Here is an 18,534-nt window from a genome sequence, read left to right on the forward strand (position 1 = left end):
GGCTGAAGGCAGCACTAAACCGCTGAGCCACCGGGGTTGCCCTTATGAATTGTTTTAAAATGACAAAGGGAGCTCATGGAATTCCTAACTTTCTAATTAGTGATTTTCCATTTTTACATATATTTCAAATTATTACTTTTTACTTATTTATGTTTTATTTATTCATGAGAGACACAGGTAGAGGGAGAAGCAGGCTCCATGCAGGGAGCCCAATGTGAGACTCGATCCCGGGTCTCCAGGATCAAAGGAAATTAAGAGAAAAAAAAGGCTTGAGACTTTGGACAATGTGTATCATCTTAAAGTGATTATATAATGAATTTATTTTTATTTTATTTTTTTAAAGATTTTATTTATTCATGAGAGATAGAGAGAGAGGCAGAGACACAGGCAGAGAGAAGCAGTCTCCTCACAAGGAACCTGACGCAGGAATCAATCCCAAGACCAGCATCACGCCCTGAGCCAAAGGCAGACACTCAACCTCTGAGCCATCCAGGCCTCCCATGAATTTATTTTTATTTAATGGATTCCAGATTCATGAATAGAATATATTGATAATAGCATTTTTTTTAAGTTACCAGAAGAGAATAGAACTACAAAGAATTCCAATCCCATATCTGCTTCAGATATTTAATTCTTAAATTTTGAAGGGTGCACTTCCTAAACAAAACTGAGTTTTCTGCCCTGTTGGTAATTTGTGAACAATTATTTCCGCTGTTTAGAACAAATACAAATGGAGATAATCAGGCATATGTAATAACCTATGTAAAGTTAAGAATAAGATTAAAGTCAGATTCTTTTAAATGGTGTTTACTAAAATGTGAACTTTCATGGATCTGAAATTGATTTGAGTAAAAAGACTTTTTCTATTTACATCCTAAAATAAATTTTAAAAAATACATCCCTACTTGTTATGTTTTACCTTTGAGTCCTTACCAGGTAACTTTTGTGTTTTTAAGTTAAGCAATATGGAATATTGCTTTAGAAATTGTAAAACTATGTTATTTGAATATTCACATTACTTAGCACACTTAATTTAAAAGCAGCACCTTAAACCAATATCTTCCTTATAGAGACGACTTTTAGGCAAACAGGCTTGAGCTGTGGGATGTAGGAGAGGGTCACAGCAACCTCCTGGCTGAATACAGATGGGCCCATCAGTTGACCCACCTCAAAACCTCCAAATGGCCCTAATTTACCAGTGGGCTACTTAAGACCAGGCACAGTTTCCCCAAAAGGGAAGATTCCATAAGTTGCCATATCTCTCCATCCTCCCTCTTTAAAAACAGCCCCTACTGTAAGTCAAGCTAACATTTTACTGTATGAAGAGGACTGTATGAAAAAACCACAGTAATTGATTTAAATAGGCTGTATTTTGATGCTAAATTGCCAATAATTTTCACATCACCTACTGTGTGATTTATAATCATGTATTTGGTCTTCATCACATTCCTGGTACTGCGGTCCTAAAACGTTTGGAATTTCTTAAGTGATAGGAGTGATAAAAATGCCTTCTCTTATTTATAGCAAGCCCCTTTCAATCACAGCCGAATTTATGTTAATGATGTGGTATTTGGAAAATTCCTTGGGTGGACTGGTTGCTGGGAAAGCCAGCTATTAGAGGTTGGAACTGGCAATGTAATCCCTGAGATTTTTGCGGAAGGGTGGGGGAGACCAGAAATGGAGCTCAGTTATCAGTGTCTGGTGATGTAATCAGTCATGTTTGTGTAATGAAGCTTCCATAAATATCCAGAATGACACAATTTGGAAAGCTTCCAGGTTGGTGAAGGCATCCAGATGCCAAGGGGGTGGCAAGTCTCAGTTCTATGGACACAGAAGCACCTGTATTGAGGACCTTCTGTACCTCACCCAGTGTACCAATTTAAATTTTTTTTTTAATTTTTTATTTATTTATGATAGTCACAGAGAGAGAGAGAGAGGCAGAGACACAGGCAGAGGGAGAAGCAGGCTCCATGCACCGGAAGCCCGACGTGGGATTCGATCCCGGGTCTCCAGGATCGCGCCCTGGGCCAAAGGCAGGCGCCAAACCGCTGTGCCACCCAGGGATCCCCAGTGTACCAATTTATTAGGCTGTTCATCCATATCCCGTATAAAAAACTGGCAAATGTTTCCATGAGCTCTGTGAGCTATTCTAGCAAATTGAATTCAAAGAAGGGGTCATGAGAACTCCAGGTTTTAGCCTGTGACTCCAAGTACAGCCAACAATCTGGACTTGAAGTTGGTGTCTGAAGCGGGGGCAGTGTTGTGGGGCTGAACCCTTAACCTGCAGGATCTGATGCTATCTTCAGGTAAATATTGTCTGGATTGAGTTATATTTGTAGGATACCCAGTTGATGTTCACTGAAAATTGGAGAATTGCTTGATGGTGTGGGAAAGCAAACCATCCACTGATTACTTTTTATCCCTCAAGTATTTTGCCTTTTATCCATACCTCTGGTAGGAAACAAAAATGCCCTTTTAAGTAGAAGGCTTTCTGAAACTGGGTGATTACTTAGTTCTATGTTACCTGAAGTGGATGATGGCCGCTGGTAACTCACAAGAGACAAGGAAAAATGAACTGATTTTATAAACCTGAAATGTGATTCTCAGATGCAGAATATTAAAAAGCCAACACTTTCTACAGAGCCACTCAGCACTCCAGGGGAAACTTGATCTGTAGGAATAATAATAAGCTATAATGTTAATAACCAAGTGCACCTCACAGGGGTACTAAGCTTTAATGACTCAATATTTGTGGAACTCTTTGAGCACCTCCGAGGTTATATAAGCATAAATGAATAAGTAGGGATATCATATACCATAGTTATTTCTACATTAAATCTCTCCTGATAATTTCTTATAATATCTTATACGGTAGACACTGTATGAAGCTAATATATGAACAAAGTTATGGAAAAAATAAAGTACAAAATCTTACATTGTAGTGACTTCCAATGAAATCATTATACTCTCATATTAGTTAACGAGAATGGAGTCATTAATTGCACCTCTAAGAACTCATTCCTAGGTTGTAAAGTAGGAAAATGAAAATCTGGAATAGACAATATATAAATGACTATAAGGAATTTGAAAAAGCACTAATTTTTTTAATGGAAGGGACAGCTAAATTTTTTTTACATTGAAAAAGTTATGATATTTTCTGTTTAATAGAAATTATATATATTATTTTTATACATATTCTATTCCTCTTTTCCAGTCTCACCTCCATTACTAACACTATATATACAGTCTGTTACTTTTAATGCTCCTAGGTTTAAAAAAAAATCTTTACAAGAAGCCTGTGTATCTTTTATCATATTTTCCAAAATGTGCCAATAGGATTGTAGTATTTTCCTCATTTAAACTTAGGTGTCTAAAAATAGAATACATTAACCCAAATGATCTCTTCAACAAGTTTTGCTGTAATATGATATCCACCAATGAAAGATTCATTTTTCCCAGTGAGTATCATCTTTTAAAATAAAAAAATTCTCTGAGAGTATTCTGTTGAGACTGCTCTTCTCATCCTTGCTTTTTGCCTTTCCCTTAGGTGGCATCACTTTCCTTAAGATAAAGGGAATTTCTAGAAGGAAAGGGAAAATAATAAGGTCATATCCTTATGAGGAAAATAATTCTGGGTGAGATAACTATCAAGTTTTGAGCAGGTTCCTCATCTTGAAAGGGCAGAGGGGACATAGAAAAGTGGGAAGACATCAATACAAAAGCCACATGCTTTATGTGCTGCCTAGGAGCAGATGGGATTGTCAATGAACATCAGAGGCATATATCTCTGATCATATTTTCTGTTCACTGAACATTCTTGCCAGCATTCTGCTTTTTATTTACAGCATTGACATTTGAACACAGTTAACTGTTCTACTAAATTTTCTAACTAAATTTTGTCCCTCTGGTAGCACTGTGATCAGTTCATCTCAGACTTGGACAACAGAGGTCTTTATCTACCCAGGCAGGTGCTGGAGCTCTGGAGCTGTTTTTCACCATGTCACTCCTTATAGGACTAAGGGCATGTGGTCATCCAGAGACCACATTCTGCCTTTAGACCATACCATGGGTAGCTGGGACTCTGGATGTCTGTTTCTGAGCCCACTTTTCAGCCCCGTGTACTCATCCTTATATCCCAAGGGTGGGCAAGAGACAGCTGTTAGCAGGGATGTCCATGGATCTTGGATGTGAATGTGTCCTTTGGCCACCAGAGGCACAAGTGTAGAGTGCTGTTGGGGAGAGAAGGAATGGGGAACAGGAGTGGGTGGTAAAGTGGAGAGAGCTGGAGATGGGACTGGACCAATTCCTGCCATCACTACATTAGTTGTAGGATGAAAAAAACTCTGAAAGTCTATTGGGGCCTCCAAATTCCTTTATTTTTTTTTATTTTAAGATTTTATTCATTTATTCATGACAGACAGATAGAGAGAGAGAGGCAGAGACACAGGCAGAGGGAGAAGCAGGCTCCATGCAGGGAGCCCGACGTGGGACTCGATCCTCAGTCTTCAGGATCACACCCTTGGCTGAAGGTGAAGGGGCTCCCCGGGACCTCAGAATTCCTAGACATCACCCCAATCCCCCTTTTTTTATGGTGTCTCAAGCTTTAACCTCACACACAATTCCTCACAAGGTCTGATCTGAAAAGCCTCAAATAGAACATGGTCTTTCAGCCTTAGGCTTCTTGCAGGATTTTTAAGGAAGAACCCAGGAGGTAGAGCCTGGGATCACTAGGTGGTCAGAGGATTCTAGACCTAAAGAGAAGCCTTCAAGCCTTCAAGAAATCTTCTCCTTTGCTGCCTACACTGCCTTGTACCACAATGTTTTTGGCAAAGAATGAAATTAATTTTGAAATCCTGCTATCCATCCTACTGTTCTTTACTGACATTAAACACACACACACACACACACACACACACACACACACACACACACAACTGTGTAGAGCTGTATTTGTTTTTACAAAGGTAGAAAATATTTAACAATTTGTTGGCCTATTTTTTGTATCTTTTATGTTTGGACTGCTAGACCTGATTACCTAACAGGGCATTCATGGCATCCCTGGGTACTATTGGTATAGGACTGAGAGGAAATTACTGATTCAGATGAGTATTTTTGTAATACTTTCATGCTACAGTGCAAGAAAAGGGGAGAGAATGGAGGAATCTCATGCATGCTATGAAGTTTTCTTAAAATTGTACTGCCACTCATAACAAAATGACTCTTTTTCTCATAGTTTGCAAAGCACTGATCTATATTTAAAATGGAAAATGATTAAATCCCTAATAACTCTGCATTTATAAGTGACTATTAATGTAGAAAGTCATGATACAGTGTATTAAAAATTATTATGGAACTTTCTTTTAGGCAATAAAAAAAACTTTAGAAATAACCCTTCATTTTATATGTATGATGAAGTTGAGACCAAGAGCTTCAGCTAAGGCCCTATAATTAAATAGTATTGGTGCCAGATTCCTAATCTTTGTGTTATAATCATTCCAAATGGCTGATCTATCATTAATACAAAATGCCCCCAAAAGCTATTTTATATCATACATGGACTATATTTCTTTTTACACTATTTTAATTTATACATGGGTCATGTTTCTGTTAAATTAAGGTAACATTCCCCTGTTTCTTGGTTTGTTACATTATTGCTTACTGGTTTAACTGGAATTGATTGTTACTAAGCAAATATTGTGTAAACCTACAGAAAACTATATATAAAAAGTTAACTGGGTACTTATGATCCTTAGTTCATTTCAGGACTCCACTAGACAATGAGGGGACAGCTGAAAGAGGCATTCTCTTTTTGGAGCAATATCCAACAGAAACTTTTATTCAATCCTAAAAATATGTTTGCTTTAAATCTCTGATTATGATTAGTATCCCACCCGTTTCTCAGTATTTGACAAAAACATTAGGGTAGATGGTTCTGTGTATACTTGGCAAAGAGTTGCTTCAGTTTTTTATAACATGAACAATTAAAAGGAAGCTTAACATTACTATCATAAAAAATACATTAGCAATTAAATTTTAAAGGAAAATTTGTACTATATTTTGAAGATAATGTTTCTATTTTGTCTGTGCAGCAGCACTAAAAATTGATTGTGTAGGGAGGAAAGATTTCAACCTTATATTGATTTCATTTGCAAGGGAAAGGAGAATATGTCTTTTTAAAAATTGAGATAGAACTTACACAAAATAAAGTGCTCAGATCATAAGTACACAACTTAATAAGTTTTTACATGTTGGTTCACTCATTTAACCATTACCCTAATCAAGATATAGAATATTCTAAACCTCCCTGAAGATTCCATTGTGCCCATACCCACCGGTACTCCCTGTCCCCGCGCCCAACACACACGGCACTACTCTTGATCACTACATTAAGTTTGTTACTTTTTTATTTATTTATTTATTTTTAAGACTTTTTGATTTATTTATTCATGAGAGACAGAGAGAGGCAGAGACATAAGCAAAGGGAGGAGAAGCAGGCACCATGCAGGAGCCCGATGTGGGGCTCCATCCCTGAGCCAAATGCACATGCTCAAACCCTGAGCCACCCAGATGTCCCAGTTTGCTACTTTTTAAACCTCATCAGTAGGTTCCTACATCAAATATTCTTCTGCATCTGGCTTATTTTACTCAACATTAAGTTTGTCAGATTCATGCATGTCATGTGTATCGGTAATAAGTTACTTTTTGTTACTGTGCATTAATTGGTAGATCAGGGAGTTTGTTGAACATTTGTAGAAAAGCAAATATTTTTCCAAATTGGTGATAGATGATAACAGTAAAAGTTCCAGTTGCTCCACATCCTCACCCATCCTCTTTTGTTTTTTTTTTTTTTCATTTAAGCTACTCTGGTGGATGTGGAGTGGTTTTAACTTACATTTTTCTGATAACTAATATTTTGGGATCTTTTTATATATTTATTGGTTCTTTTGATTCTCTTAGGAAGTGTTTAATTCTTATTCATTAATAATTAAATGTTCTTTTTCTTATTTATTAGTAGGAGTTCTTTAGGAGGTCTAAATGTGAGCCTGTTGACATACTATGTATTGAGAATATTTTCTCCCAGTTTTGACTTACCTTTCATCCTTTTAATAATTTATTTTAATAAACATAAGTTCTTTTTTTTAAGATTTTATTTATTTATTTATGAGAGACACAGAGAGAGAGAGAGGCAGAGACACAGGCAGAGGGAGGAGCAGGCTCCATGCAGGGAGCCCAATGTGGGACTCGATCCCAGGTCTCCAGGATCAGGCCCCGGGCCAAAGGCAGACACCCAACCTCTGAGCCACCCAGGCATCCCATATTTTAATAAACGTTAAGTTCTTAATTTAACAAATGTTAATAGTTTTATGGTTCACTACATGCATATATCTTACTTTGTATCTTGTAGAGGTTTAGTTTTACATTTAAATCTGGGACCAATCTTGGAATAATTTTGTATGTGGTATAAAATAAGGGTCTAGGTTCTTTTTAAAAAATGCATAAACTAGTTGACCCAACACCATTATTGAGAAGATTGTCATGTCTCTCCCAAATTGCAGTTGAGATGCATGCAAGAAACAAGCACAGGCACATCCTTTGGAGGAAACTGATCTGTAAACAAACAAAGAAAAGAGAGAGACAGTAAGAGAGAGAGAGACCAAGAGGAGAGAAAAGAAAACCAAAAAGGGACATTCTGGAAAATGCTTCTTTATTTGATATCAGGGCACATGTTAGTTTTCAATTAACAGATAGACTCTGAAAACTGTATAAAAATGTTCTAAAATAAAAAGTTTAATTTAAAATGTATGCAGACTTCCAGTTTAAACTCTGACATGTAAGGAACTTAGAAGTCATCACTCAGATCATGCAACAAGAAAAATTTTGAAAAAAAAACTGAAAATTGTGGTTTATCTTGGGCTTATTGGAGACCTGAGGTTACAGAGCAAATCACCATGCGAAATCTGAAGAGATAGGCAAATACAGAGAATCCCAGATGAAATCAGCTGACCTGGAAGAGAAGCTGAGTTGCAGACCGGTAAGAACACTTAAATGTCACTTTGAAGAACTGCGGGATGCAGAGCATAAACTTCTTGGGTTTTATGTACAAGTTTTATCTCCATATTTGCTAATTTTCTCTTCTCCCTTGCTTAGTATGCTGCTAAAACTCTTCAATGTTATTAATTCCAGATACTATATTTTGCTGTCCTGTTGTCCAGTTTCTTACAGATTCTAAAGTTCTATAGAAATCATTATTCATTCATTTCTTCATTTTCCTCTCTTTAATATTTTAATCACAGTTATTTTGCAGTTCTTTTTCTTCAACTTCATTTCCTTAGTTTTCTCTGGGTCTGAATCTGTTGACTATTTTACATCTTGAATATCAATGACTACCTGTTGTTGTTTTGCTTGTTTAATAATTTTTAACTTTATGCCAAATATTGTGAATTATTTTATATGGGAGTTCTTAATTATATTCTTCTAGCTTTTGTCATGTTTTCCTCTGGCCAGCAATAAATTAACACCACCTATTTTAAAAGGCTTGATATAGGGATGTGTAGCCTGGTTAGCTTTAGCCATCTTCTTCCTCTTAGTTTTTTGTCCCTGTAAGGCACTGTTCTGTGCAGCTCCAGCATCTCTACTCATCCCTTCAGGATCCCAACAGCTATTCTCTGCTAGACCTCCCAGCCCTTCTTAATACATATGCAAAGTTTAGGAGTTGGCCAAAGATTAGAGAGAAATTTTTATGCAGATTTTTGAGGCCTAGTGTATTGGCCTCCTCTTCAGTACTCTGATTCTCAAATCTCAAATAATTATGTAACTCTGAACTCTGATCTTTGTTTTCTTTTCCCACAATGAGACTACACCCTCTCATTGGGCTCTGTTTTCCTGAATTACTGTGTGGGAAATGCCTCAGTCAGAAAGCCAGTGAATGTGGTGCTCTCATCTTACCTTCTTCCCTTTGCTCAAGATCATAAGTAACCTCATGTGATAGCTCTTCATTGCCAGCAAATCGTTTTTTAAATTTAGAAGTTTTTTCCAGTTTTTATTATATTCACAACAGGAGTTTAAACTTGGTCCTAGCTACTCCATAGTAGCCAGAACCAGCCATTAAATTTTGAAAACTAATTTATTATAAGAAAAAAAAATTTAATATGTATTTGCAATCAGATAATAGGAGATTTTAGCTATTTTAGAAATTTTGTATTTTATTTCCCAAACTTCCCACCCCTTTTTAAAAATTTATTTATTCATTAGACACAGAGAGAAAGGCAGAGACATAGGCAGAGGTTCACTGCAGGGAACCTGATGTGGAACTCCATCCCAGGACCCTGGGATCACGCCCTGAGCCGAAGGCAGACCCTCAACCACTGTGCCACCTAGGCTTCCCCTTTTTGCCCCTTTTAGATAATGACCATAAGTTATAATGAAATAGAGAGCAGGGACCCGAATTTTTAATGCTAGTACAGAGTGTTTTCTCTGAAATATAAAACATTACAGTAAAATGTCATTTTAAAATTAGGTCTCTTTATGAAAGATTAATTGTATGTGCTACATACTTGGTCCCAAACCACTGAAGTTTTTCAGAAGATAAATGACTGAGCTAGTCAGGGACCTATCAGGAAATAAAAAAGTGATACATTTAAATTGGGTAATTTGAGGAGGGTGCCTGGGTGGCTCAGTCAGTTGAGCATCAGACTCTGGTTTTCTGCTCAGATCATGATCTCAGGGTTGTGAAATCAAGCCCCACTGTCAGGCTCTGCTCTCAGTGGCACGTGGTGGTGGTGGCTGTGGGGGTGGGAGAGTGTCTGCTTGAGATTCTCTCTCCCTCTTCCTTTGGTCCTCCTCTCCCACTACACTTTCTCGCTCTCTCTCTCTCTCTGGAATAAATAAGTATTTTTTAAAAAATTGGATAACTTGAGGAATGTTTAATGAAATGATTTTTTTTTTCCTTAGGTGTGTGGACGGAGTACAGGGAAACTACAAGAAATAGTCCTATATCTTGGGACTAGTGAATGAATCCTGGCACTAATTCCACCCTTAGGACAGAAGGGGAAGTGATAAAAAGTTGTTTTGAGAGGAATTCTTGGCAGGTACTGAGATCTAGTCAAGGGACTTCATCAACCCATGTCACCTCACAGGAAGGAAGCCAGAGAGAAAATACATTCATATTTCATTTTCCTCCCTTGAATGATGTCCTACAACAAGGGAGCTTTTTGACATAATCCATAAAAGTCCAGTCTTCCAGAATACAGAGTAGGGTGAAGATAGTGTTTCTAGTTGAGCAAATCAAAACTGTCCAGCACACCAATGACAGGATTTGTTTTTCCCTTATTAATAATCTCAGCTTAGGGGCACCTGGGTGGCTCAGTGGTTGAAAGTCTTCCTTTGGCTCAGGGCATGATCCTGGAGTCCTGGGATCAAGTCCTACATTGGGCTCCCAGAAAGGAAACTGCTTCTCCTTCTGCCTGTGTCTCTGCCTTCTCTCTGTGTGTCTCATGAATAAATAAATAAAATATTTAAAAAAAAGTAATCTCAGCTTAGACTTTTTTTTTTCTCAAAAGAGATAATAAATTCACAACACACACACACAAACGAGTCAAACTTTATCAAAGTGGCAATGAACAAAGTTTCCAAAAAAGGAACAGGGTCTTTGTTTTTGTTATCTGTTGAATTCTCAGGACTTTGAACAAAGTGTGATACATAGTAGATAATATTTGTTGTGTGACTAAATCTTTAATTGGAATGTAAGACAGAATAGCAAGTAGGAGTTTCTTTGGAGAGACACCCTCAAATTATATAAGCCAATCCTTATTTTGTCTACCGAAGAAGTTGATCCTACTGTTACAGAATGTGTTGCTTAACTTTCAAATTCTGCCTCATTATATAACAAAATTTTATTGAAATGTAGCAACTTAAAATTTGAGCTACTAAGAACTTTCTGAATACTTTTTAAAGTTTAAGAAGTAATGTCTTAATTGACTAGTTGTTTATTCAGAGTAACAAAATATTTTTTTTCAGAGTAACAAAATATTACTTTATACTAAAAATTATACCCTTAAAATTATGCCCTCAATCATTTGATTACTTACAAGGTAAATCACTATATATTTTCATTACATCTAAGCTTTTATTACTAAACTACAAAAATTAGCAGGCTGTTGACTACAAAATTTAATTTTATTTCTTATAGTCATAAAATGATATGAAAATTCACCACATGAGACATGCTTATTTTATTTTTAATTGGGCATAAAACATGTTTAAACTAGGAAGACAAATATCTTTGTAGGTCATTAAAGAGCAATGAATTTTCAGGGCTTCATTCAAATTTAATAAGTTAGTTAAAGGATTTTTTTAAAAGAAAAAAACGAGGCAAAATATAGCCTATATTGCAAAATATGTTTTACTAAGGATGCTGTCAATGGAAGGTATGTTAAAGCAATTCTGTCTCTCCTTTCAGTCTCTGTGTGATACAGTTAACATTTCACCAGTGGTTTGACAAGTTGATTCTTTCTAGTAAATATGAGATATTCCCTTTTTTTTTTTTAAGATTTTATTTATTTATTCATGAGAGACACATGAGAGAGAGAGGCAGAGACACAGGAAGAGGGAGAAGCAGGCTCCCTGCAGGGAGCCTGATGTGGGACTTGATCCCAGAGTCAAAGGACATGCCCGAAGCTAAAGGCAGATGCTCAAACCGCTGAGCCACCCAGATGACCCAATATGAGATATTTCTTACAGCATTCATGAGAAATTAACTTTTGATTGTTTTAGGCTACTGAGATTTTACCAGGGTTTATTCCTACAGGATTACCAAGTCTGTCTTGACTAATATGGTGTAGGTAATATAACTATTAGAACAGTTGTAGTGAAAGGCTTGGCCTATAAGAAATCCCATACCTAATACCAGCCACTCCTCATTTTCTCCTCCTCTTGGCACCCAGTCATCACTAATCTATTTTCTGACTCTGTGGATTTGCCTATTTTGGATATTTTTATATAAACAAAATCATACATTATGTGTCCTTTAGTGAATGGCTTATTTTGTTTAGAATAATGTTTTTAAGGTTCATCCATGTTTTTAAGGTTTCATTCCCACACTGCTGAAATACCCATTGCATGGATATGTCATATTTTGTTTATCCATTCATTGACTGACAGTCACTTGGGTTGTTTCTGCTTCTTGACTATTATGAATAATGCTGCTATGAACATTTGTGCAAACATGTATTTTCAGGTCTCTTGGGTCCATACTGAGAAGTGGAATTGCTGAGTTATATTGTAACACTGGGTTTAATGTTTTGAAAAGATGACAGGCTGTTTCCAAAGCAGCTTGCACCATTTTATATCCTCACTAGCAATGTACGAAGATTCCAATATTTCCACATTATTGCTAATAGTTGTTATTGTCCATCCTTTTGAATAGAATCATCTTAGCGAGCATGAAGTGATACCTCATTGTGCTTTTGGTTTGCATATCCCCAATGAACTAGTGATGTTCATTATATTTTCATGTGCTTATTGACCATTTTTACATCATTTTAAGAAAAATGTTCAAATCTTATGTCATAATGTAATTGAGTCATTTGTCTTTTATTGTTGAGTTGTAAGCATTCTTTTATATTTTGGATACTAGGCCCTTATCAGATATATGATTTACAAATATTTGTTCCCTCTAATTAGGAGGAATGAGGAAGGAAGAAGGAAGAACAATTACTAACTTATTGGAGTAACTCAAAATGAGGAATGGTGAAGCAATAGTGATGGAAAACGAGAGGAAATAGGGAAAATTTAAAGAGTTGTTTTTTTGTATCTGATAATAACAGCAGATGAAGGAGCTGGGCTTTGCTGTGAGACACTGTTAGCTGTAATCCTCATGCTTCCTCTTACTAGCTGGATAGCCAAGTATTGGTGTTTTTAGAACATAATTGTACACACAATTTTTATTAATATATATTTTTAAAGATTCTATTTATTTATTCATGAGAGGCAGAGAGAGAGAGAGAGGCAGAGACACAGGCAGAGGGAGAAGCAGGCTCCAAGCAGGGAGCCCAACGTGGGACTCCATCCGGGGTCTCCAAGATCACGCAGGACTGGGCCGAAGTCAGCGTCAAACGGCTTAGCCACCAGGGCTGCCCCACAATTTTCATTAAAAAATGGTCCTGGGTGCCTAGGTGGTTTAGTCTGTTAAGCAACCAACTCTTCACTTTAGCTCAATTCCTGATCTCAGGGTTGTGAGATGGAGCCTGGAGTCAGGCTCTGTGCCTCCAGGGAGAAAGGAGGTCTGCTTCCCTCCTTCTTGCCCCTCCCCCCACTCAAGGGCATGCACACACTCTCTCCCAAATAAGTAAATAAATCTTTTAAAAACTTAAAAATGGTTCATAAATATTATTTTTTAAATCCAAATTTGCTCAAATGCTCAGGTTTGGGGGATTTTCGAAGTAAAAATTTTCTGGAAGACCTATGAGCAAATTCTTCTTCTTTTTCTTCTTCTTCCTTTTTTTTTTTTTTTTTTTTTTTTTGCAAATTTTTATTCTTTTCTTTTTTTCTATAAGCAAATCCTAATAAAATTTCTGTTTCTGGGAATTTTTAAAGAAAAAAATTGTGTGTTGTACTTATGTTTATCTCCAACTGGCTGTATAGTCTTGGGCAATCTTATTAAGCATCTTTGGAAATCCATTCTCTCATCTGTGAAATTGGGGTAATAGTTCTTACATATGGAGTTAAAGGGGAAAAAAAGGAGTGGTTCATAGCACGTTTTTGAACTCAAACTACCCGCATTCAGGTCATGTCAGCTATGATGTGTGTAACTTTGTGAAATTACACAGCTTACTGTGTTTCTGTATCATTTGGGAAAAGGAAGATGATATTTAACATTGAAATGATGTTATGAAGATTGAGCTAAAACAAATTAAACTCAGCAAGGAATCTGATAAATAGAATTTCCCAATAAATATTAGCTATTATTGTAAATGCTATATAAATAATTTATGGGCAGCCCGGGTGGCTCAGTGGCTTAGCTGAGGGCCTGATCCTGGAGACCCGGGATCGAGTCCCACGTCAGGCTCCCTGCATGGAGCCTGCTGCTCCCTCTGCCTGTGCCTGTGCCTCTCTCTCTGTCTGTGTCTCTCATGAGTAAATAAATAAAATCTTAAACAAATAATAATAATAATTTATGTGTAGTACTGATTTTAGGGCCTGGATATAAAGGTAATTAATGCATGCTTGGTGCAATACTTTTAATAAGTATTATTACTTGATGTCAGAGAAAGAAAAAATGAAAAGTTGAGGAGGATGAACACAGTTTCTAGTTTGGCAAGGATGTTGTAGCAAATCACTTAGAAAATAAAGACAATATTGGAGCATTTTAAATCACAGGTGCTTGATAACTTGGTAGAAATTTCCAGTAGATAACTGATTGTATTCATTTAGACACTGGTTAAAGGAAGGACTTGGGGATGCCTGGGTGGCTCACCGGTTGAGCCTCTGCCTTCGGTTCAGGACGGGATCCCAGAGTTTTGGGATGGAGTCCCGCATCGGGCTCCTGCAGGGAGCCTGCTTCTCCTCCCTCTGCCTATGTCTCTGCCTCTCTCTGTGTCTCTCATGAATAAATAAATAAAATCTTTAAACAAAATAAAAGAAGGGCTTGAAAATTGCTTAGGATGTTTCCAAACATCTGTGTTTGTTCTAGGCTTTAGTTGGAGTGGAGGCTGATATAACGGGAAGATACAGTCTAGATCTTTGGTTCACTTGGAGAAATCAGAGAATAGGAGGAGGCGACAAGCACAAGAAAGGAGCTCAAGGTAAACTGATCATAAAATTGATTTGAGAAAATAGGAAGAAAGGTGTTCTGTCGGTAAAGGAAGAACTTCAGTCATCCATCTCGGATTTACAAGCTCAGGAGTGTGTGTCCAAGGAAATTCAGTGTAGCGATTATAAGTCATGAATTCTAAAGTAATAATTACCTTTTATAATTTTGCTAGCTTTTTGTTGTAGGGAAGAAAAATATACTTAGAGTAATTATACTAACCAGGGTCCCGGTAAGAAACACACGTATGCTCAAGTTTGGTCATGAAGGAGAATTTTTAGTAAAAAGGACTTTACAATAGTGAAAGCATTGTCCAGAAAAAGCATCAATGAGTGATACACTATGCTTGTGCAACTAACAAGGGCCTTTACCAGCCCAAACTTGATAGAGGCCAAGGGAGGTAACAGTGATTAGATCCCAGAGAAGAAAGCTGTGGAGAGAGGGTGGCCTCGCAGCAGACCACAGTCAGCCAGGTGCTGATTATGAAAGAATGCATACTTTGACATGAGTTTCCCCACTCTCTCCAATCTCCTGGCTTTGTCCCATTGGCTGAAGCCAAAGCCTGTGAGCAAGGGAATCACCGATGCATCCTGGGCTCAGCATCCTGAGGCACAAAACAGGGTGGGAAAAGATGGAGAAGGCATCAGCAGATGTACTGGCAGGTAGTTGGCATAGCAGTGGAAGCCAAACAAAAATGAGTATCTCCAAAAATTACTCCCTTACAGAAGCAAATTAGTTAAATGTGTTAAACTATCAAATAGTGCTTTAAGTGAGGTTTCAACTTAGGCTTAATGTATTCTACATCTCTGATGTGTCCCACAACTTTTTAAATAAATCCATGGAAAGGTTTAATCGGAAATATGAAAATTACTTTAGAAAAAAAATCAATCTCCTTAATGACTACGTAATAAGCCAACAGGCTTTAAAATGATGCTGCATGATAGCTAGCTTGCCATGATTGTCCAAGCCCTGTGGGGTTCAATATGAGTGCTCTGAAGTGGAATGAAAGGATGAGGCAAAACAGAGTTTCTCAATTGATTTTAATAATCTTTGAAATTAGAAATAGATGTTCTCTGACAAATAGCTTAACCTTCTCAATTTTCAGTTGAAGTCTTATTACACTGTGGCTTTTCAAACAAGCTCTGGTATTAAAGAAAAGTAGATTTTGTATATACAGCTTCATCTCTTTTTAATTGCACATTATCCATAACCCATTTTCTAATTTAAAAAATCATATTCTATGATAGAAGATAATGAAAAATAAGGATAACAATTAAGTTTTTAAAATTACAAATAAATTTAGAAACTCTTTTTCTCGGTATCTTAACATTCTTTATATCAAACTAGCATCAAAATGCTGTTTTTTCCTCACCAATATGATAATGGATTGTGTATGGTTTATTGTCCATTCATGGTTATCACTGGGGATGACAGACAGCAAGAAACATGCAACAGAATTTTCTAAATTTCAAACTTTACTCTTTCCTGCCTCTATTAGTAGCAGCAACTTTACCTCCTCATGATAATCAGATCCATGACCTCTCCCACTATAGTAACTCTGCCTGCTTGTCTCTTGGTATTGGGAATCCTACATGTCCAGGTGGCAACCACAACTATAGGCTTACAGGCAAAACTTTGCTGTGTTTCCTGAAAGAATCATTCCATCCCCTACCCCTCCCTAAACCAGTACCTCTAATCCTACAAAGCCCAAAGTTGTGTCAGAGTTAAGCACACATTCCTCAGGTGGGTCAGTAGGAGTGATGATAAGAGAGTCTAATTGTACTCACTTGCCTGGGACTCTGCCTCATGCATTTATAGTTGTTGAGAAAATATCACCATATAATGGCTTTTGGTTTAACATATATACTACATCTTATATAATAATGTCCCAACTGCCAACCACTCATCCTCAGACTGAAGCCTTAGCTGGGCATTTAAGAGGCCATTCCAGATCAGTCCGGCAGCTTTTGGGTGATAAGTTTAGTAAAACCAAACTATGGGGTCTATGGTTGCATGCTGTCTGCTCTACCTCCTATCGCATAATATTGGTTGTCAGCATCAGTCACAAATCGGTGTCCAACAGTCCTGAGGAATATCTGTACTCTTCCTTTGCATACAGTTATATGGGTACATGTCATGGATCCCTCTGGGGACAGACTAGGAATACTATGAAGAGTAGGAATACCTACTCTACTTGCCATGGTGTTAGAGTCTTTCCTTAATAGCACTCAACATCCCTCTCAATTGGGAATGAGAAATGGCTTAGGTCTAGAAACTGGGTAACATGATCAATGATTTTTCCATTGTAGCAGGCTTCTCTACTGGTCTGCTCTTGATATTTTTGAATTTTATAAAATGAGAAGTAATTTTGTTGGTTACTCCTCAATCTGACTTCCATAACAAGCATGATATGTAAACCTTACTTCTAATTGTCAACATGTGTATTTCTTTGCCAGAAGAATTTTTCTGGCTATTCCACTTTGACCATGTCAACTGGAATGGCACATAATGCCTGCCTTCTAGTCTCCCATAACATCCTTCAAACAGTGACTAGTGGAAATTTGTAGGTAAATACTACTGCTGCCTCAGTGAATGAGTTTTGAGATATGAGGCCATTACTGTGTGAGATCAGGCTTCAGCTGACCTCAATAAAAAAAAAAAAAATCTCTTAATCAACTTTCTTTTCTTCTTTGCCTCATTTTTTCACTACCCTGCAAATGCTATCTAGAATCACCTTCCAATAAACTAGTTAAACTCAAATCCTTGTTTTAGGTCGACTTGGGGTGGGGATAAGCAAAATTAAGACAGTATCGAAAGTAAAGCCTTGAGACACAATAATGGAATTGAATCAATCACACACTAGGTAAATGCCAACAAGTTCCCATTGCTGGTGGCAATAGGATGTGATTGTCCCTGGGATACGCAGCATCAGTAAGATCTGCACCTGTGGTGAATTCAGGTGACATACAGGTAGAAAGTGATGTGTATAGACTTACGTAATCCACTAGCCCTGGAGAAAAATGGGTATGATAATAAGGATTGTGGGGCTGGTTGGTTGGTTGGTTGGTGAAAAATGACATTAAGGTATGGAAAGAAAAAATAATGGCTTTATGTCATCCAATTCTTAAATCATTGCATACTGAAGAAGTTCAAGAGTATTTAAAGAGACCTTCACCTCCTGTAAATTCCGTGTGCTGTCTCTTTCCATCTTTGCACTGGAAAAGCTTTAAAAACTGCCAGTGGATAATCACATTAAAATATAAAAGTTATGGTGATAAAATGTACGAGCCAGAAATATTTGAATGAAAAGATCATATGTCAATAAATAGGGCTGGGGTAACACTTATTTCTTTATCCTTTTATTATGAAGATATAAATTAATCAGTTTCTCTTCAAATAGAAACTCAACTTTGTAAACATGAAAATCTTTGTAATTCCCCTTTGCACATGTCCTCTCCTCGGTCACTCGGGGCCTAAAAACAATGTTCAGTTTCCTTTGATTGATAGATAACACTTTGTAGCTAAAAACTGAGTTTAATCTATGTTCCCTCTAAGAAATATTTCCAGTCACAGTGAGAATACAATTCTTATAAAGTGACTTATAATTTGACCTCAGACCTTTTTACAATAAAAATCCTACACTCTTATTAAATTTCAGCATGGTGAAAACTGATGGCCTGACAATTTGCACTGGATAACTGAGGAATAGGCCTCTTTTTAAATTTTAT

At 37.0% G+C, this 18,534-nt stretch overlaps 1 protein-coding gene across 2 annotated transcripts in view; it reads right to left on the reverse strand.

Moving 5' to 3' along the window:
- Positions 1 to 15,071: 15,071 nt before the first annotated feature.
- VWDE (von Willebrand factor D and EGF domains) overlaps positions 15,072 to 18,534 on the reverse strand; it is a 97,599-nt gene continuing 94,136 nt past the window's right edge. For both annotated transcript variants that reach the window (XM_025471198.3, XM_035698567.2), the window contains one exon: positions 15,072 to 15,410. In XM_025471198.3, the coding sequence (XP_025326983.3) occupies positions 15,384 to 15,410 (27 nt within the window). In that variant the 3' untranslated portion in view covers positions 15,072 to 15,383. The remainder of the gene's footprint in view (positions 15,411 to 18,534) is intronic.

Source organism: Canis lupus, chromosome 14 (genome assembly GCF_003254725.2).
Source record: "Canis lupus dingo isolate Sandy chromosome 14, ASM325472v2, whole genome shotgun sequence".
NCBI lineage: Eukaryota > Metazoa > Chordata > Mammalia > Carnivora > Canidae > Canis > Canis lupus.